Here is a 21,065-nt window from a genome sequence, read left to right as displayed (position 1 = left end):
TTGTACCACTCCTAAAGTTGCGATCTTCTTCTGAGTTGATGCCCTTGTTTTTACAACAGGTGGTTCGGTTGCACGGGATTCCTGAGAACATTGTGTCGGACAGAGGAGTCCAGTTTGTTTCCAGATTTTGGAGAGCTTTTTGTTCCAAACTGGGAATTCAGTTATCATTCTCCTCTGCATTTCATGCTCAGACCAATGGACAGACTGAGAGAACAAACCAGACTTTGGAATCCTAATTGACATGTTTCATATCTGCTGATCAGGATGACTGAGTCTCATTTTTGCCCTTGGCCGAATTTGCGCTAAGCAATAGGGCTAGTTCTGCCACTTTGATGTCGCCCTTTTTCTGTAACTTTGGGTTTCATCCTCGATTTTCTTCAGGGCAGGTGGAATCTTCGGCCTGCCCAAGTGTGGATTCTGTGGTAGAGAGAATGCAGCAGATTTGGGATCAAGTGGTGGATAAGTTGTCCCACTCTCAGGAAAAAGTCCAACGGTTTTCCAACCGGCATAGGACCATTGGTCCCCGGTTTAAAGTGGGTGATATGGTTTGGTTGTCCTCAAAGAATATTCCTATGAAATTTGCGTCTCCAAAAATCAAGCCAAGATTCATTAGACCTTTTAAGATTTTGGAAATCCTTAATCCCATTTCTTTCCGTTTGGCTCTTCCAGTTACGTTTAAGATTCATAACGTGTTCCATAAATCCTTGTTGAAGAGGTTTGTAGAGCCAGTAATTCCCATGGCGGCGCCTCCTGACCCTGTATTGATTAAAGGTAATTTGGAGTATGAGGTAGAGAAAATATTGGATTCTCGTTTGGCTAGATGGAGACTCCAGTACCTGGTCAAATGGAAGGGTTATGGCCAGGAGGATAATTCTTGGGTCTCTGCTTCTGACATTCATGCCGAAAGATTGGTTTGTGCTTTTCACCGGGCCCATCCTGACCGGCCTGGTGGCGTGGATGAGGGTTCGGTGACCCCTCCTCAAGGGGGAGGTACTGTTGTGAATTCTCTCTCTGGCTTCCCTCTAGTGATTACTGAAGATAGTGGAGCTGGTCAGATTGAGAGTTCTCTTTCTGGGCTCCCTCTGGTGGTTACTGGAGGTAGTGGAGCTGATCTGGTTGACAGAGGCTTGCAACCTGATAATGAGGAAGACGATTGGAGATCTGGGGTTTCTGATTGGGATTTAAGACAGCTTACTCCCTCTATCCCTTCTGGTGATTTTCTTCCTGTGCCTCCTGAGGTCTGATGTCTCCTGCTCTTTCCCTGCATGTTGAGCTAAGTGGTTCATTTGCTATTCTGTTTGCATTTGATCTGGTTTTGTTTATCTCTGCTTTGTGCAGGTCAGCTGTCTCCGGCTGGAGCTGTGTTGAATCACCGCCCATATGTTACTGCATGTGCCAGTTTAATTTGTCCCCTTTTATATTGGTCTCTTTTTGCTTTGCTTTCAGAATATACCAGAGTGCTGATATAGTGGGGGCGAAGTCGTGCGACTTCAGTGTTTTTGTGCATCAGACGTGTTGGACTTTTTGCAGGATTTTTTGCGTTATTGCAGACAGTGTCTTTCCTTTCCTGCCCTGTCTAGTCAGTGTGGGCCTCATCGTTTGCTCAGTCTATTTTTCTGCCTGCGTTTGTGTTTTCATCTTGTCTCACCGACAATATATGCTTGGGGGCTATCTATTCCTTTCTTGCTTTAGGCTTAGTTAGCTCTCCAGCTGTGCCGAGGCGTCTAGGACCATTGTAGGTACGCTCCACGGCTACTGCTAGTTGTGTGGACAGGATCAGGGGTCTGCATCAGCTTAGTTACCAACCTCTCTGGTTTTCTGTGGCTTAGCCTGGGCCTGCTATCCTCCTCGGTGACCCATTCATAACACGCACCTATCAAAACTCACTTGTATGCTGCAGTGCTCTCGTCTTGCACCGGCTCCGGACTGCAGGGGGCAATCTCCCCTCCTCTGTCCTGTCTTCTGCCGTCGTCACCAGAGAGAGGAGGGGGAGGGGTGCCTGCCCTGCACAGGATCCGATTCCTGGGCCCCGTGCTGGAGAAAGTGAGAAAGTTGTGCAAACGCTGCAGCTGGCAATAAGAGAGAGTCTGCAAGAAGGACATGCTGGAAATCTGATTGAAAAAGTGAGGAAATTGGTTATTGCCTCCAGAACCCCTAAAATTGATTCCATCTTGAAGAGACGTGCTGGGAAAGGAGCAATTGTCGATCAAGCCACTAGTTGGGGCAGCACTTATTTAATAATTGAGCGATTGCTTGAACTAAAACCTTTCTTATAGATATGGCGAACCATCAGGTAACCCTAAATGAAGGTCAATGGACACAGGTGGCAAGGGAGTGGTAGAACTTGCTATTTTGCCTGTCCCAAAGAGGAGGTTTAATCGCACATGGCATTTCTGCTTCAATGAAACAGAGAGAGACACAGCTATTGGAAAATAAAATTTTTCTGGCAGCTGTTTATGTGGACCCAAGTCATCGTATACTGCTTGAAGATCAACAGCTTACTAAAGGAAAAGAAGCTCTGACTGAGGTAGCAGTTAGGATGAGTGGCCTACAGGAGAACTGCCAGGCGCAAGAGGACTTGGGTCCTGACAGTGCTACTGCTGCCATATCTTCATCCTCATCAGATGAGGAGTTTGACTTTGACAAGTATTTGGACGACATGGAGCAGGCAAAGCGTTGCCACAAGGAAAAAGATTTCACTCCGTCTCATACAGTATAGCAAGCAGATTGACCATATTTCAGCAAAATGTTTCATTTGCTCTCAAAGAAATAGAAAAATTCAACCGTTCATCAAAACTCACTGTGCATGAGGCAATTCCGTTATACCCGGAAATTGTTAGAGATGTTGCCCATGTGGTTACGGCTTTACCTCCAACCCAAGTTAGTGTAGAGAGGTTGTTTTCTAGTCTTAAAATTATTAGATCAGATTTGAGGTCATCTATGAAGAAGGATCTGATGGAGGCAATTCTATTTCTTAGAACAAATTCATAGACTGCACAAATGTTATTTAGTATGTTTTAGTTGAAAACTGTTTTTTGCAACTTACATAGTTTATTGCATAGTGTTATATACATACATACAATATATATGTAATCGATATTACATAGTGTATTACATATTTACAATTTATTACAGTTTTTTGTGTTCTAAAGTTGTATTCCAATAAATATATATTGTGTTCTATCTAAATATCTTGATTATTGTATCATAAAAATGATTAAATGTCTGATGTTCACATTGTACTACAATACATTTTTCACATAAATATAAGCAATATATGTGAGAGGTGGAGTCGGTGTAAGGGAAATTGAGGAGTCGGAGTTGCAGGTTTGGCTTACCGACTCCACAGCCCTGGCAAAAACACTGAAAGAATTGACATGTTGCAGATTTGGAAAAAATGCTTTGACGGTTCAAATCTGGAAAGAAAAATTGAACCGCGGCATGTAGATGAGATTCCAGAAATCACATTCACTTTGCCATTACTGTAAAATGCAGGTTTTTTTCGCTGTAAAAACTTTTGGGGAAAAAAACTGCAAAAATGCAACATGTGACTCATGTTGCATTTTTGCCATTTTTTTTCCCGAGTAAGCCCTAAAAATCGTCATACTATGAGCTTTGTTCTTTTATTCTCCACATCCTTAGCTTGAGTTCAGATTACCGGTACATATCTTCTATATAGGAACATAATAATGGCTCCAGATGGATCTTATTGTCCTGCAATGAGTTCTGTCAGGTTTCCCAAAAGAGGCTCCAACACAGATATGAACCTAGTAAGTCCAAGTATAAATATTGCATTTTGTTTTTTTTATGTACGGTACTCATTAGGCTATTTCTATTGTGTTTTTTGTTTGTTTGATTTTTAAATTTCAGTTGTTTAATTTTTTTCTTTCAGCAGGAAGGGAAGAAAAAAAAAAAGAATAGTTACCAGAAATTTTTTGTATATATATTTGTTTTTACAATGTTAAACTAAAGCAGTTCTAGGCTACATGTATTAAGTAAACCTAGAACACAAAAAATGGTTAAATAAGATATTTTTTTTTCTTTTTAAAGATACAAGAAATTAAAACTTTTTTCCTTACATTTAATAAACTTCACAGAACGGATACTTCAAAGGAATAACCCAGTGAGCTACCACTGCGAGGCAAACCATCCCAATGTTCATGGTAGCGTCCACTCTGGTCACCCTTCAGACTAACCTTGTGCCTAGAGTCATGGGGAAGGCGGAATGACATAGGACCATTATCTTCTCAGGGGGCTGGTTGGTATTTGACACGTTCCCTCACCCTCCCCTCCAAAAAAAAAAAAATGCAAACACCAAGCAGAAATCCAGACAAAAACAGTACGGAATAGAATTGTCTATTGCATAATCAGGTGGCGAGTGTGGTGGGACATAGTGGTCCTTAGAAAAATTGTGCATTAGAGAAGATCCTTGGATCTTGCTTCCTGCTGAGAGAAGTTTGGTTCCTGAAAAAAAAGAAGAGGTTAGAAATCTGTGACAATATAACCGGGGGAAATAAGTGGGCTTCATCTAGGGATTTGCATGAAGGGTCGCAAGAAATATCCGATCACCTGCTGCCCGTATTACGAGAGACTTCCTGCTCCAAATAGTCTTCTTGCATGGTAAGGTCTATAGATAGTTTAACTCCACGCTCCCTAGACAACTAAGCCTCCTTTAAGTGCATAAGTGCCAATGGATCTTCTAGATCGGGGCAGACATTGTGGGTGAGAGCGCTACCAGACAGTTGTCAGCTATTACTATCCAGGCGATTCGAAAGCCCAGTCGAGATAAAGCTCAACTTCTATAGGTTGATAGTGCTGTTATAGTAGGAGGAATTCTGGAAGAAACAGTCAAAGATCTGTAGAAAGTCCATCTGACTATGAAGGACAGAAACAAGTGTCAAGTAGACAAGTGCGCACACTATATCATCCTCGAAGGTCTTAGACCTCAACTAAGAAATCATATGTATATCCAATTCCATCCATTGGGATTCCCAACATTTTTCCCACTTCATATTCATGTGCAATGTTTTCTAAAATCTTCCTTCATAGATCTACAGAGGGATTAGCACATAAGAGATCTGATAAGTGAAGAAAACATGTGGACACTAGTTTTTGAAGGCCTTAAGGGCCTGTCACACTAAGCGATATCGCTAGCAATATCGCTATAACGTCACTGGTTTTTGTGACGTAGCAGCGATATTGCTAGCGATATCGCTATGTCTGATACTTACCTCCGACCGGCTCCCCTACTGATTATCGCTGATTGCGCGAGAGCGTCCTGGACCGTTTCTCGTCGTCATCTTCCTCCTGGGCTTCCTGTGGCGCCGACGAGCGACGCGTGGACGAGGGCGGGAGGACGTCTTCATCGCCTCGTCTGACAGGTAAGTAACGACCCCCGACTGCTGCTATGTCACTGGTGAGATCTGCCTGTGTGGCAGCTCACTAGCGACCACTTAGCGGTGCACCAGAGATCCTGACCGCGTCATATCGCTGGTCGGGATCGCTGGTGCATCGCTAAGTGTGACAGTACCTTTAGACCTTAACTAAGGTCAAAAACACCCCATTTACACTTTACCTGGGGCTCCGTTCCATTCGATTGCTTGGGTCCACCCTTCCAGTCTCTCGCACCTTTCTACTCAAGGTTAAGTACTTTTCTTGCTTGGAACTGCCGTTAAATATCTGAGAAGAGTTGGACCTAAAAGGAGTGACATGAGCTCAGATACATAGCTCCTGAAGCTCTTAGACCTCAACTTAGGCCTGAAAAACTACATACATATTCCACTTGGTAATCAATCCCTTGACATTTACTTCTAACCTCTCACACTTTCTAAAGAGCAAGGAATACTTCTGCTTGACCTTGAAAACTGGAGTAGTTTGGTCAAGACACCCCTGAAGAGACAGGTCAGCCCGCTAAACAGTCTTTGAAGGACTCTTCCAAGGTCTGAGGAACCCAATGCATATGCAACTTGCCATTCTAGGCCTTGGAATTTCTTAAGCGGGAGTCACACATAGCAATCTCGCTAGCGAGATCGCTGCTGAGTCACAACTTTTGTGACACAACAGCGATCTCACCAGCGAGATCGCTGTGTGTGACAGCGATCAGCGACCGGCCCCCCTGCCGTTATCGCTGATCGCTGCAAGAAACCTCTGGACATATTTTTCGTCGCTGGTCTCCAGCTGGCCAGCACGCATCGCTGCGTGTGACAGGCGGGAGACCAGCGACCAGCTGTAAAAAATAATAAAAAAAATATTGTTATTCTCACCTTCCGACGTCCCGCGCAGCCATCCTGCCTCTCTCTACGCTCCCGGTCCCAGTGATCCTTTGCACGAATGTGACATCGGCGGCCGTGCCCGCCGATGCCCCTTCAGCGGCGGTGCCCGCCGCAGCTTCCTCTCACCTGCATCCCCCTGTCCGCGCGCTCTTCCGCGCTGCTCGCCGCTCTGCTACGGGTGGCCGCGCCGGCCTTAGGCCGCGCGCGCGCGTTCCCCCGGCCTCTTCTGTTAGTAGGGGGCGTCGCTAGGGGAGGGTCTGTAGGGCGCACTTCCAGTCTCCGCATATATCAGGCGTCCTCTCTATTCTGAGGGCGCCTGGTGATTGTTTGTGACTTGCAGCACTCATCGGCCATACCCTTTTCCAGTGTACCCTGCCTGTCCTTGCCGTTTCCATTGTCTGCCCTGTTCCTGTTCCATTTCTGTCTGTCTCCTCCCCGTGGTCTCCGCTGAGCCTTTCCTGTGGTCTCCTGGCCATTGCCTTCCGCCTTTCCTCCCCGCTACTCCTGCTCTGTCTGCCTGTCCTCCGAGTCGTCCCTGCTGGCTCCGGCTGTCGCGGTTCCGCCCCCTGCGGTCCTGCCCCTAACGATCCCTGTACAGGGGTCGGTCTTCAGGTGCGCTCGGCCCAGGGGCTCCGGATCCGCGATCCAGAGGGTCCACTCTTGGACGTATTAGCCAGAGGCGTCACAGTATCACCAGGCCATGGATCCCGCCGGTGCCGCAGCCGCCACACAAAAGGAATTGCTTTTTCTTCGTGAAAATCAGACCCGGATAATGTCCTTTATGAAGTCTATGGACACCCGGTTGTCCGCCCTGCAGACCTCTGACCCCGGGCACGCTCCCCTCTTAGTCAGCCTCCAGCAGGAGCTCGCGCAGCAGCGCGACGCTCAATCCCACATCTTAGGTTACATGGCATCCGTGGATGATCGTTTGCTTGCTCTGCAATCCTCTGCTGCCGCTGCAACTTCCTCCCCGGACGTAGTCTCTACTCCGGCTCCCCGTCTGGGTAAACCCCCCAGGTACAGCGGAGATCCCAAGTTATGCCGGGGTTTTCTAAATCAATGCAGGCTACATTTTGAGCTTGCTCCCCTTCAGTACCCCACTGACCGCGCCAAGGTGGCGTTCGTTGTGTCCCATCTCGAGGGTGAGGCCCTGTCCTGGGTGAACCCCTTGTGGGAGAGAGATGACCCCGTAGTGTTAAGTATACAGACCTTCTTGGAAACCTTTCGCAAGGTTTTCGATGAACCGGGTCGCTTAGCATCCTCCACGGAGGCCCTTTTTAACCTCCGCCAGGGTTCCCTCACAGTGGGGCAATATGCCATCCGCTTCCGGACCCTCTCTTCTGAGTTGGGGTGGAACAATGAGGCTCTTGTGGGAACCTTTTGGAGAGGCCTCTCCAGTAAGATCAAGGATGAGCTTGCCGGGCGAGACACCCCCACCACTCTGGAGGACCTTATTTCGCTGGCCACTCGCATCGATCTACGCTTTCAGGAGCGCGCTCGAGAGGCAGTTGGAGAGAGAAGGTCCTTTAGGCTATATCAGGCTCCTGTCCCCCGTTTCCCTGTATCTCCTGTTAGTACCGCTCCTGAGCCTATGCAGATTGATCGTGTCAGACTGTCCGAGCAACGCCGCAGGGAGAGGATGACCAAGGGTCTCTGCCTGTACTGTGGAGGTGCCAACCATTTTGTGCGTTCTTGTCCTGAGAAGCCAGAGAGGTCGGGAAATGCCTCCACCTAGGTCAGGTAAGAGAGGACCCCCTAGGTGATCAAAATTCCTCTCTTCCCCTTACCCTTTCAGCTTTGCTAATTACAGGTCGGGAGCGTGGATCTGTGGAGGCGTATGTGGACTCGGGTGCTGCCGGTAATTTCATCCGCCAGGAGGAGGTTGACAAACTCCAGATTCCGGTGTTGGTATTGAAGAACCCTCGCGCTATTTCCTCCGTTGATGGTAAACCTTTACCCGGACTCATCACCATGGTTACCGTCGAAGTAGACCTTCAAATCGGAGCTCTCCACCTCGAAAAGATAGCCTTTTATGTCCTGCCACAACTAGCCCATGCTGTTCTTCTAGGGCTACCCTGGCTCAGACGGCACGAGCCGGTGATTGACTGGCGCTGTGGGGAAGTTCTCCGTTGGGGGCACTCCTGCCAGGAGCACTGCCTACGGGCTCTCACTCGTCCCCGTCCATGCTCGAAGCCTGCCGACCTTCCGGGCCTACCCGCACCCTATCACACGTTTGCCGATGTGTTCAGCAAAAAGGAGGCGGACTCCTTACCCCCTCACCGCTCCTATGACTGCCCTATCGACCTAGTTCCCGGAGCCACTCCTCCCAGAGGGAGAACTTATCCTTTGTCCCCAGCAGAGACCTCGGCTATGTCGGAATATATACAGGAGAATCTGGCCAAGGGGTTCATCCGGAAGTCCTCGTCCCCTGCGGGCGCAGGTTTCTTCTTCGTCCGGAAGAAAGATGGGTCCCTGCGACCCTGTATTGATTACCGGGGCCTGAACAACATCACTGTTAAAAACCGGTACCCGCTCCCGCTGATTCCTGAACTCTTCGACCGGCTGAGGGGGGCCAGAATCTTCACGAAGTTGGATCTGCGGGGAGCTTACAACTTAATCCGAATCCGAGCGGGGGACGAGTGGAAGACGGCCTTCAATACCCGGGACGGCCATTATGAATACTTGGTCATGCCGTTCGGTCTCTGCAATGCTCCAGCGGTGTTTCAGGAATTTGTAAATGAGGTGTTCCGAGACCTACTCTATTCCTGCGTGGTGGTGTATTTGGATGATATCCTCGTTTTCTCGACCGACCTCTCCTCCCATCGGAGAAGTGTACGCATGGTCCTGCAGCGCCTTCGAGAAAATCGTCTTTACGCCAAGATCGAGAAGTGCCTCTTCGAGCAAACAGCGTTACCCTTCTTGGGGTATATCATCACGGATTCCGGTCTTAAGATGGATCCGGAGAAACTGTCCGCGGTACTCCAGTGGCCTCGTCCAGTTGGCATAAAGGCCATCCAGCGTTTCCTCGGCTTCGCTAACTATTACCGACAGTTTGTACCCCACTTCTCTACAGTCACCAAGCCCATCACGGTCCTGACCCGTAAGGGGACGAAGTCTAACGTCTGGTCTTCCGAAGCCGAGGACGCCTTTCTTGCCCTGAAACGCTCGTTTGCCTCTGCTCCGATCTTACACCGTCCAGTGGCTAGTAGGCCCTTCATCCTGGAAGTTGATGCCTCCTCCACTGGAGCTGGGGCGGTTCTCTCCCAACAGGCTCCATCTGGACGTCTAGTCCCCTGCGGGTTCTTCTCCAAATCCTTTTCTCCGGCGGAGTGTAACTACTCCATTGGGGACCGGGAATTATTGGCCTTTAAGATGGCGCTGGAGGAATGGCGATATCTGCTCGAGGGGGCAGTGCATCCCTTTACTATCTTCACGGACCACAAGAACCTGGCCTACCTGCAATCTGCCCAGAGACTCAACTCCAGACAAGCCAGGTGGGCTCTGTATTTTTCCCGTTTTGAGTTTAAGCTCCACTTCCGGCCCGGCAGTAAGAACATCAAAGCTGATGCGCTTTCCAGGTCTTTGCAGCCACCGGAGAAGGAGGAGGATCCATCATATATTATCGAGCCGGCTAAAGTTATCTCCGTGGCCCCCGTGAGATTCTCTACCCTTCCGCCTGGCAAGACCTTCGTCCCTTCAAACAAACGTCTGGAAGTACTGCGCTGGGGACATTCTTCCAAGGTTGCTGGGCACGTTGGGATTAAGAAGACTCTTTTGCTTCTTTCCCGGTATTACTGGTGGCCCTATCTCCACCAGGATGCAAAGGACTTTGTAGCCTCCTGCAGGACTTGTGCTCAGAACAAGGTTCCAAGGACTCTGCCCTCCGGCCTCCTCCATCCGTTGCCTGTGCCAGAGGCCCCTTGGCAGCAAATCGCCATGGATTTCGTGACTGATCTGCCTCGCTCTGCTGGATGTACTACCATCTTAGTCGTCGCAGACCGCTTTTCCAAGATGGCCCACTTTATTCCCTTGGTCGGACTGCCATCTGCTCCAAAGTTGGCCGAGATCTTTATCCACCACGTGTTCAGGCTACATGGTCTTCCTCTGCGAATCGTGACCGATCGAGGGGTCCAGTTTACTTCCCGATTCTGGAGGGCCCTCTGTCGGCTCCTGGGCACGTCTCTCGACTTCTCCTCAGCGTATCATCCTCAAACCAACGGCCAAGTGGAACGGATTAACCAAATTCTGACCACCTACTTACGCCACTTTTCTAACGCCCATCAGGATAATTGGGTCTCTCTTCTACCTTGGGCGGAATTCGCTCATAATAATCATTCCAGCGAATCAACGTCCAAGACACCGTTCTTTGTGGTAACTGGGCTAAATCCTGGGGTTCCATTGCCCTTTTCTGCATCGTCTGGAGTTCCCGCAGCAGACACTCTCGCCAAGGAGTTTTCGCAAATTTGGAAGGAGACCAGAGAGGCGCTCGAGCTAGCCAACATCCGAATTAAGAAACACGCGGACAAAAGACGAAGGGATCTACCCCCGTACCATCCCGGGGACAAAGTCTGGCTTTCTACCAAACATATCCGCCTGAAAGTCCCTGCTTACAAATTAAGTCCTCGGTACATCGGGCCTTTTGAAGTACTTGGGCGCATTAACAAAGTAGCCTACAAATTGAGGTTGCCGGCATCACTCCGGGTCCCTAACGCCTTCCATATCTCGCTCCTTAAACCTGTGGTCTTGAATCGGTTCCAACCAACCTCCATGTCCCCTCCCTCGCCAATTTGTTCTAACAATGTCTTTGAAGTAAAGGACATTCTGGCTATGAAAAGGGTCAAGGGTAAGACTCTTTTTCTTATCGACTGGAAGGGTTTTGGCCCAGAGGAGAGGTCCTGGGAGCCCCGAGAGAATGTCGATGCCCCCCTTATCATGAAAAGATTTCTGACCAACCTCAGAGGGAGAGGACATATGGGAGGGGGTACTGTGACATCGGCGGCCGTGCCCGCCGATGCCCCTTCAGCGGCGGTGCCCGCCGCAGCTTCCTCTCACCTGCGTCCCCCTGTCCGCGCGCTCTTCCGCGCTGCTCGCCGCTCTGCTACGGGTGGCCGCGCCGGCCTTAGGCCGCGCGCGCGCGTTCCCCCGGCCTCTTCTGTTAGTAGGGGGCGTCGCTAGGGGAGGGTCTGTAGGGCGCACTTCCGGTCTCCGCATATATCAGGCGTCCTCTCTATTCTGAGGGCGCCTGGTGATTGTTTGTGACTTGCAGCACTCATCGGCCATACCCTTTTCCAGTGTACCCTGCCTGTCCTTGCCGTTTCCATTGTCTGCCCTGTTCCTGTTCCATTTCTGTCTGTCTGTCTCCTCCCCGTGGTCTCCGCTGAGCCTTTCCTGTGGTCTCCTGGCCATTGCCTTCCGCCTTTCCTCCCCGCTACTCCTGCTCTGTCTGCCTGTCCTCCGAGTCGTCCCTGCTGGCTCCGGCTGTCGCGGTTCCGCCCCCTGCGGTCCTGCCCCTAACGATCCCTGTACAGGGGTCGGTCTTCACCAGGTGCGCTCGGCCCAGGGGCTCCGGATCCGCGATCCAGAGGGTCCACTCTTGGACGTATTAGCCAGAGGCGTCACAACGAATGACCGCGAGACGTCGCGCTGCCGCGAGACCGTGACATTCTCGCAGTCATTCTCGCAAAGGATTACTGGGACCAGAGCGTGGAGAGAGGCAGGATAGCTGCGCGGGACGTCGGAAGGTGAGAATAACAATATTTTTTATTTTAATTCTATTTTTTTTTACAGGGATATGGCATCAGCGCTAATGAGCACAGCGATGCCGGATGCTGATCACATAGCGACTTACCAGCGATCCTGACACGTTGATATCATTGTCGGGATCGCTGGTTAGTCGCTATGTGTGACTCCAGCTTTAGATTAGAGAAATGTCTCCTATTGTACCCAGGAGCAAGTTTTTTTTAACCCTTGAAGATCTGAAAATTGTTTATCTTACTCTTTAAGATAAGAGGGAAGGTAGGGAAGCATTTCACCTCAACTAAGCTCGAGAAACCTTACAATGTCCAACTGGCATTTCATCCTCTGGATTTGCTTGAGTTCTTCCCCATTTTCCACACATTCTACTGATGGGCAACACTTGGTTTATATTAACTGTCCCTAGTGGATGTGGAGAGATCGTCTGAGCCTTTAATACAGAAGCAATTGACCTCAATGTGTGCACCCTATGTAGTTTTTGGACCCCAACTAAAGCCTGAAAAACTAAATATATCTAGCTCACCTTTCTTTTTTTTTTTGTTCTTTTTGTTTTTAAGAGCAAGCTTTTTCTGTACCTGCCCATGCGGAACTCCCTTCCCTTTGGCTGCATAGAATCGAGGCTACTGAGCCCTTTTTTTTTTTTTTTTTTTTGCAAGCTGACACTTAGGGAAGCGAGGTGTACAAAAACCTGGAGTTTTTGTGGCTGTTCCTCAACAGTTACTGAGATCTGTTTGCTACAAAATATTTCCTTTACCCCTCCCCCAAAGCCGAACTCCAAGTGTGTATATGTATGTATATATATATATATATATATATATATATATATATATATCTATATCTACAGAATGTGGCTCTGTAGGCTCCATACATGGCTACATGGCTAGTGTGCTGTGAATTAGGTTTATTTGACCAGAAAGAACGTCACTTGGCAAATAGCAAACAAAAGCCAATCAGGTAAATCCCAGTCACTCTGGTAGGGCCAGAGCCGTATCTAGGCTCTCTGGCACCCGGGGCAAGAATTCTGTTTGGCGCCCCCCCCCCACGTTAACCCAATCCCCACTCATTAACCCCCATCACCACTCCAAATCCCCCCACACATTAAATAACCCCCATCTCCACTCCAAATACCCCCACACATTAACCCCATCCCCACTCATTAGCCCCCACACACATTAACCCCATCCCCACTCATTAACCACCACACACATTAACCCCATCCCCACTCATTAACACCCCCACACATTAACCCCCATCCCCATTCATTAACCCCCACACATATTAACCCCCATCCCCACTCATTAACGCCCCCACACATTAACCCCCATCCCCATTCATTAACCCCCGCACACATTAACCCAATCCCCACTCATTAACCCCATCACCACTCCAAATCCCCCCACACATTAACCCAATCCCCACTCATTAACCCCCATCCCCTCTACAAATCCCCCCCCATCTCCACTCATTAACTCCCCCTCATCTCCCATCTTCGGTGGTTTCTTCAGCTCCACAGAGGAGCACCACCAGCGTTTGCTTTGGGCGCCGGGGAGTGACGTCAGCAGCGTGATCACATGACCTGATCACGCTGCTGACGTCGCTCTGGCCCGGCGGTCAGAGCTGGAATTTCACTGGCGTCTGTATAGACGCCAGTACAATTGTTCCCTGGGAGCCGGCGCGGCCTCCTTCTCTGTGCCGGCTGTCGGCTTGACAGCTGACACAGAGAACCGCTGACTCTCAGGCGGGGGGGCGGCAGAACGCAGCCGCCAGGGAGGACACTGCGGACCGCTGCATTAGGCGGCCCGACTGCGCCCCCCCTGCTGGCTGCGCCCGGGGCAACTGCCCCGGCTGCCCCCCCCTAGATACGCCCCTGGGTAGGGCACAAGGTGCCCCCCCCCCCAAATAAAAAGCGCATCGAGATAATAATGTGTGGCGGTCTGGGTTATATCAGAGTAACTAACCTGATATTCTTACTAGGATGGGTAGACCCCCACCCAGTGAAATCCCTGATGCTGCTAATATAAAAATGCTCAGTCACAGGACATGAGTGACCACTGGGACCTCCTCTAGCGATGCCACGTGATATGGGACGATCGGCGTAAACCCAACTTTTATTTATAATTTATGATTTTTAAGGGCTAATATGAAAATAATGGGTGAAGACGATGGTGAGATGGTCCGATCGGAGAACCAGATTAGAAGAGAGACAAAAACAATTATTATTATTACTTAAATCAGTGGAACGGGGGAAAAATGTATAGAAATGAATACAATTATAAAGATTAAAATAAATTCCTGGAGCTTTCATCATGGACAACAGCCACCATCCGGCCATTATCATCTTTCATCTAGATAAAGTACCTGCGTGGTTCTCATAAAAATAAAAAAAGAACAGGGAACCTGATTGGCTGTAGTCTGACTTGCTCAGTAGTGAGCCTGCTTAACATTGTCCTAAATAAGGCTAACATTAGTGAACTAATAGAAACAGCATTTGGATGTAGGAGGTTGGTGGCACGCAGGAGCAGGCGTCGCCGATACGCTTTGCAGGATCTGCCCACTTTGCGGTCAAGCTTCACCATCTTCAGAATGGCCTCTTCGCCCATGTGGTCAAACGTGCTGCCCTGGGAGACGATGTAACATACAAAACACGTAACCGCAGTGACAAGACATCAACCACTGTTGTACCAACTGTAGTTTTATTTGGCAGCGGAAGCAGCGGCGTCGGCTCTTCTGTTTGGGGCGGTTACTGTGGGGTCCTTCTCCGCTGTCTAGTAATCAAGGCCATTTCATGGGGGAAGTTTCATCCTCTGATTGGGAATCTGTGTCACAGGATCTTTTGGTTAGTGTGGTTAGAGAGAAGTGAGCTGTATCTGTGCAGGGCCCACATTCCTTATCGCTGGGAGAAGCTACATTCAGGTCTGTGGCGCGCGGTGCGCTGGGGCTGCCGCTCTGCGGGGTAGAGACGTATTTCCGTTGTTGCTGTTTATCTCGCTGGGTAATAGATCTGATTGGCTGCTGCTTGTGCTGGGGGCTGAGTCCTCGTCCGGCTGCTTCTTCTGGAAATCTGTAAAACATTTTGAACACAGATTCATCTTCTTACTGGACCCCCAGAATCCGCAGGGGCAGCGCGGGGGGGAGGCTGGGCGGTTTGCTCTGCTCGCTGCCGGTGTCTCCCATGTCTCACAGGCCTGGGCCGCTCTCTCTACACCAAGGCCAGGGCCTCCGCGCCGCTCGCACTCCCTGCCACCCCTTTTTTGTTTGTTTTTTTTTTTTCAAAAATATTTTTGTTTCGATTAAAGCTGCATTTATCCAACATCGAGTTCTCCTAAGTCCGTTCTCATGGTCGGAGTTTTCCCTGCTGCTTGCAGTCGTGACTGCTGTGTGTTCTCTCTGCATACTCCTGTGTCCCCGCTATAGTCATGTAAAATGAAGGGAGATTTGGAGGTCTCGTACAGGAAAATAGAGCTCCGAAATATATGGAGACCGTGAAATAGGATAAATCTCTATCATTACATTTGTCATCCTTAAAATACACGATCATTAATGGTAAAAGTTTCAGATGTTTAGTGTCTTGCATACTGTCATGCAGAAAGTACTCAGTCTACATAACCCATACTGAACGAACATGATACACACACATTATCATACAGTCGTATGTTCAGCTATCCAATGCTGACCCCTTATGTCTTCTGCCGACTTGTAGTGTGAGCTGCCGCGGATCTTCGCGAGAACTAACCTCGTCAAGAATACTTGGCTTTTCTCTGTGAAATCTGCAGTTTTCGGTCACATAAATGAGATTTGCACAGTGGTCGTATTTGTCACTGATTTTGGTACTAATCCATGTGAACATAGCCAAAGAATATTAAGAATCCTAGTTTCTAATTTTACTAATTTTACTGTTGTGTGACAAAGCCTCTGCTGTGTGAATGAGACAGCTCTGTGTCACTGATATCTTCACACAGCAGCAGATTTGGTGCTGGGGTGGCCCAGAATACAGGACGATTTTCCCTCCTCACTAGTTTCACTTTCCATAGATAACTGTTCAGTGTGTGTCTGGGGGAGGAGCAGCTCTCTGCTCTCTGCACTGAGGCTGCTGGAGGGGAAGAATTTGTTACTGTGTGATGAGGGCTTCTTCATGTGGACGGGGAGAGCCTGTAGCTATGGAGGGTGGGGTTGTTGCTATAGAGGGCATGTTTGGAGTAGAGTAGGAGGTTACAATTAGTTCTCATTTCAATGCCATAACACCCCCCCTTGGACATTCTGTTCAGAATATCTAGAAAACCGTGCAAACTAGTGACAGAAAGTAAATTACTTATTGTCATAATTCTGCAGCCTAGATATGTACTGAGATTATGTGAAAAGCCCGGACAACCCCTTTAATGACACTGCTCTCCTGGTTCTCTTCCTATCTTTCTGACCGCTCCTTCAGTGTTTTGTTCTCTGGCTCCACGTCATCTCCTCTTCCTCTCGCTGTCGGGGTACCTCAGGGCTCAGTCCTTGGCCCTCTTCTCTTCTCTCTCTACACAGCCCCAATTGGACAGACCATCAGCAGATTTGGCTTTCAGTATCATCTTTATGCTGATGACACACTATATACGTCATTCCCCGACCTTACCCCCGCTGTACTACAGAACGCCAGTGACTGTCTGTCCGCAGTCTCCAACATCATGTCCGCTCTCTATCTGAAACTCAACCTCTCCAAAACTGAACTTCTGCTCCCGCCGTCTACTAACCTCCCTAAATCTGACATTTCCCTCTCCATGGGTGGCACCTCAATAACACCCCGGCAGCAGGCACACTGTCTGGGTGTTATGTTTGACACCAATCTCTCCTTCACGTCCCATATACAATCTCTTGCCCGCTCTTGCCACTTACACCTAAAGAACATCTCTAAAATCCGCCCTTTTCTCACCATGGAAAGAACAAAAACCCTCACTGTAGCATTGATCCACTCCCGCCTAGATTACTGCAACGCTCTATTAATTGGCCTCCCCATTACTCGACTATCCCCTCTCCAGTCCATACTTAATGCAGTAGCCAGGGTCATCTATCTGGCTAATCAGTACTCGGACACGTCCGCTCTTCGCCAGTCCTTACATTGGCTGCCCATTCATTATAGGATCCAATTCAAAGTACTTGTTCTCACCCACAAAGCTCTCCACAGTGCAGCACCCCCCCTACATCTCCTTCCCTCATTTTCTGTCTATCGGCCTAACCGACCGCTGCGCTCTGCAATCGACTTTCGACTAACCTCTGCACTAATCCGTACCTCCCACTCCCGACTCCAAGACTTCTCCTGCACTGCACCAACCCTCTGGAATGCTCTACCCCAAGAAATTAGGACTATCCACAATTTGCATAGTTTCAGGCGCTCCCTCGAAACACATTTGTTCAGAGCGGCCTATCACGTTCACTAATCAAAGTCATTCTATGTGTAAGTGTGCATGTGTAGCCCATTCACTATCTCCATCCATCCCTCAAGATGGCCGGACCATCATTGTAAATACACACCTGTACTTTATATCTCCCCCACCTCATTGTAGATTGTAAGCTCTCACGACGAGCAGGGTCGTCTTATTTTGCTTTAATTGTCGTATTGTTAACGTTGTTACTTATGACTTGTGTTTTGAAACTGTTAAACTGTAAAGCGCTGAGGAATATGTTGGCACTATATAAATAAAGATTATTATAATTATTATTACTGTTTTTGTTAAGTCATTATAACATTTAAAGTTGAACTACTGGCAAAACTTAAGTGGAGATGCAGCTTAACAGTCTGGCTAGAACCTTTTTCTGTTCCTGAGATTCATGTACCTTCCTGTTAAATCATCTATGAAGCATTATAATATTATGTCACTTTTTGTCCTGCAGAACATTCGGCAGACAAACACATGACTGTAAAATTTGTGCAGGACACATCCAAGTTCTGGTACAAACCTGATATTTCAAGAGAACAAGGTATGTCTATTTCTGTCTAGGTTTGAATCGCCTATGGTTGTCGCCAGGAGTTTCCGAATATTTAGGAATTGCATATAGAATATAGAAACACTGTTCAACTACGATCTAATTGTATGTCGAGGGCCCTACATAAATAATAAAGCTGGTGAAGATAAGTCAGACATTGTATCCTTTGTGGGTACTAACAATTCAACATGTTAGACTTGAAGGAATCATCAGGGACATGGGCAAAGGCTTTAGACCCCTCTAAAATGGGAAAAAAATATTTTTACATGTCAATAATTAACTTTGGATACAAAATCAATGTTGGGCTATGTTCACATAACGCCTTTCCGACACTGGCTCAGCAGCTAAGTTTTCCAAGGCAAAACTGCTTCAGGAAAAATGTCGGCAGCTTTCCTGAAGTGTCTTTACCACTGGTTTTTCTTCCATTCTTGCTGCACCGGTGTCTTTTCCTGTATGTTGTGATTTATAGAGAGCACATGGCTTGCAAGTGCATCTGTCAGCAAGATCAACCCCTCCAAATATTTGCAAATAATGGAAATGTAAATCCATTGATACTTTTATATTTTCTACGTGTGGCTTCATTCCCAGGAAATTAACACCTTGTTTGCATATGAATTAAATCGCCAAGTGCTTCTGGCTTGACGAGCCACTTAATGAGTCTCTGCCACAGCCTCTTTAGTTGGATTGATAACTCACTGCCTGATTTCCTTGCCGAGGTCACGCATCTTGCACTCAAACTAAAAAGGTTGGTGATGTAGTAACAGAAGGTATAAAGGTGTCGATGGATTTGCATTTTAGACCTCCATACGGTTGGAAGGGGGAATTTGATATTAACAGATTTATATGACTGTCTGCAATCATTAATTTGCACATCTACTGCTATGCAGTTTCCCCTCTGAGTTTTATATGCTAGATGTGAGGTCTGTGTGTACCCGGGATACTGTTGTCTTCATTACCCCTAAATTGGCTTAATGTGCTTTTTGGTTTGTAGTTTTCTCTGATCTCCCTAACAGTGTATATGCTCTGCCCCATTTGATATTTGTAAAACTCCCTCCCTGCTGTTATCGCTAAGGCCACGTTCACACTCTCAGTATTTGGTCAGTATTTTACCTCAGTATTTGTAAGCCAAAACCAGGAGTGGGTGATAAATACAGAAGTGGTGACGTGTTTCTATTATACTTTCCTCTCACCGTTCTACTCCAGGGTTTGGCTTACAAATACTGAGGTAAAATACTGATCAAATACTCAGTGTGTGAACGTGACCTAAAACTGAGAGAAGGGAGGAGAGCAAAACTGAGCAAAGGCTCTGACCAACTTGTCACATTTTTGCAAAGGACTTCCAAATGCAAACGCAATTCATCAGCAGTTCGGACTATTAATAAAATTGCTTTACTTTGCATCTAGGAAGCAAAAATGAACAGTAATATGGCTGGTACAGTATTTTTTCTACATTAGTCTGATAGGTAACATAACAGTGCATATGTGGAGCCATGTCTGGAAGCATGGACACGTGAGATGAATGTGTGCTGAATCTGCTAGATTTTCTGGGACTCCGGAGCTTACTGTTTTGCTTGGCTCTGCTACAATCCATCAGAAACGTCATTGGAGCTGCTTACTTTGCTTGCGAATATGTGTTATTTTTCCTCCTTTCCATTGTTGCTTGGCCACATAGAGAGCTGCTGCACATTGAGCTATGGCGCACGTTCTAGTGTGCAGCGATGGCCATGGAAGCATTACCACACTTGTCCATACTGGCACGGCATGTTTGTAGAGCATACCATTCTCTCTTCAATGAGTTTGTTTGTAGTAATTTCAGCATGTTTGCACATGTCTAGTCAGGTACACGCAATCTTTATGCCAGGAACATCTCAAAGCAGACATTGGTGTTTTCCTTTCTGTGTTTTTCCCTCTTATATCATCACTGACTTGTTGTAGAAGGAATATTTTAGATTTTGAGTTGCTTTCCTAATTCCATTTTGAATCCATAGTATACTCTAAATTCGCCACTTGATAGAAGTCAATGTATTATTTAATGACGTGTGTATGTCATACCTGATGCTTACTATGTAGAATTTTGTCGATAAAAAGTTACATCAATATTACTTCGAGCTCTATGCATTTAGCTTCTCTTTTTAATCCTCTCCATTTAATGCAGCGATTGCTGTTCTGAAGGACAAGGAGCCTGGTTCATTTATTGTTAGGGATAGTCATTCCTTCAGAGGAGCGTATGGCTTGGCGATGAAAGTTGCTACACCACCTCCATCAGTTATGCAGCTGAACAAGAAAGGTATGGGAACGTCTTGTCAATGTTGTTTCTTCTGAACATGCTTATCTTTGAATATGATAACACTTCTTACAAGAGCTAGATCTGCAGTAAAAAGAAAATAGGCCTGATGTATAGTTCATCTTGGTTGATACTCACAGACGTTTTGCACATTATGTTCCCCTTGAACAAGAAATACTAATGGACTACATCTTCTTAATCACTTAAAGGGAACCTGCCACATAAAAAATGGAGTTAACCTGCAGATATAGGCTTCATATTCAGTTAAATATCATTCTGAATGTGCCCGGCGCCTGCACTTATAGCTCCGCTGACAGGAGGAAATTATATCTTTATTCCTTCCCGCAGCATTTGGGTTTCAGCAACGGGGCGGCCCTTGTGCGGTTTTAGTCACCACTCTGTGTATAGACAGTGGCAACAGTAACCTCAATCTCGGCACTGACTGACAGCCGGCACTAAAGCTGAGTGAGCCGTCAGTCAGGGCCAGGGGTTGCAGTTACACAGCAGCCACTTTCTATACACAGAGCCATGACTGAAACCCGAATGCTGCCAAAAACAGTAAAGTTAATTTCTTCTGACAGTGGGGGCTCTAAGTATATTTCCTGAGGTTCCTGAGAAATTCAGAGAAGTTTTTGTGTCCCTGAGACCAATTATTGGCTGTATAAGTCACATGGATAGATGGACACGTAATTGCAGCAGTGGATAAAGCAGCAATACTAAAGTGGCAGGAAATTTATGACATGAGTTACTTTTTTTGTCTGTGTTTTTATTTCATGCCACTTCCTCTCTTTAGC

General features: G+C 47.5%; 1 protein-coding gene and 1 pseudogene across 2 annotated transcripts in view; one reads left to right on the top strand and one right to left on the bottom strand.

Annotated features, from left to right (window-relative positions):
* TNS3 (tensin 3) overlaps positions 1 to 21,065 on the top strand; it is a 557,580-nt gene that overhangs the window by 478,348 nt on the left and 58,167 nt on the right. For both annotated transcript variants that reach the window (XM_073549862.1, XM_073549863.1), the window contains exons 24-25: positions 17,895 to 17,981; positions 20,143 to 20,274. In XM_073549862.1, coding sequence (XP_073405963.1) covers positions 17,895 to 17,981; positions 20,143 to 20,274 — 219 coding nt within the window. The remainder of the gene's footprint in view (positions 1 to 17,894; positions 17,982 to 20,142; positions 20,275 to 21,065) is intronic.
* On the bottom strand, positions 14,491 to 15,620 carry LOC141052604 (AN1-type zinc finger protein 3 homolog; annotated as a pseudogene).

The sequence above is a fragment of the Dendrobates tinctorius genome, unplaced genomic scaffold (genome assembly GCF_039654945.1).
Source record: "Dendrobates tinctorius isolate UK_male_01 unplaced genomic scaffold, ASM3965494v1 ptg000162l, whole genome shotgun sequence".
NCBI classification, from domain to species: Eukaryota; Metazoa; Chordata; class Amphibia; order Anura; family Dendrobatidae; genus Dendrobates; species Dendrobates tinctorius.
Note: the sequence above shows the minus strand (reverse complement) of the source record. Positions and strands in the feature narration are given on the sequence as shown.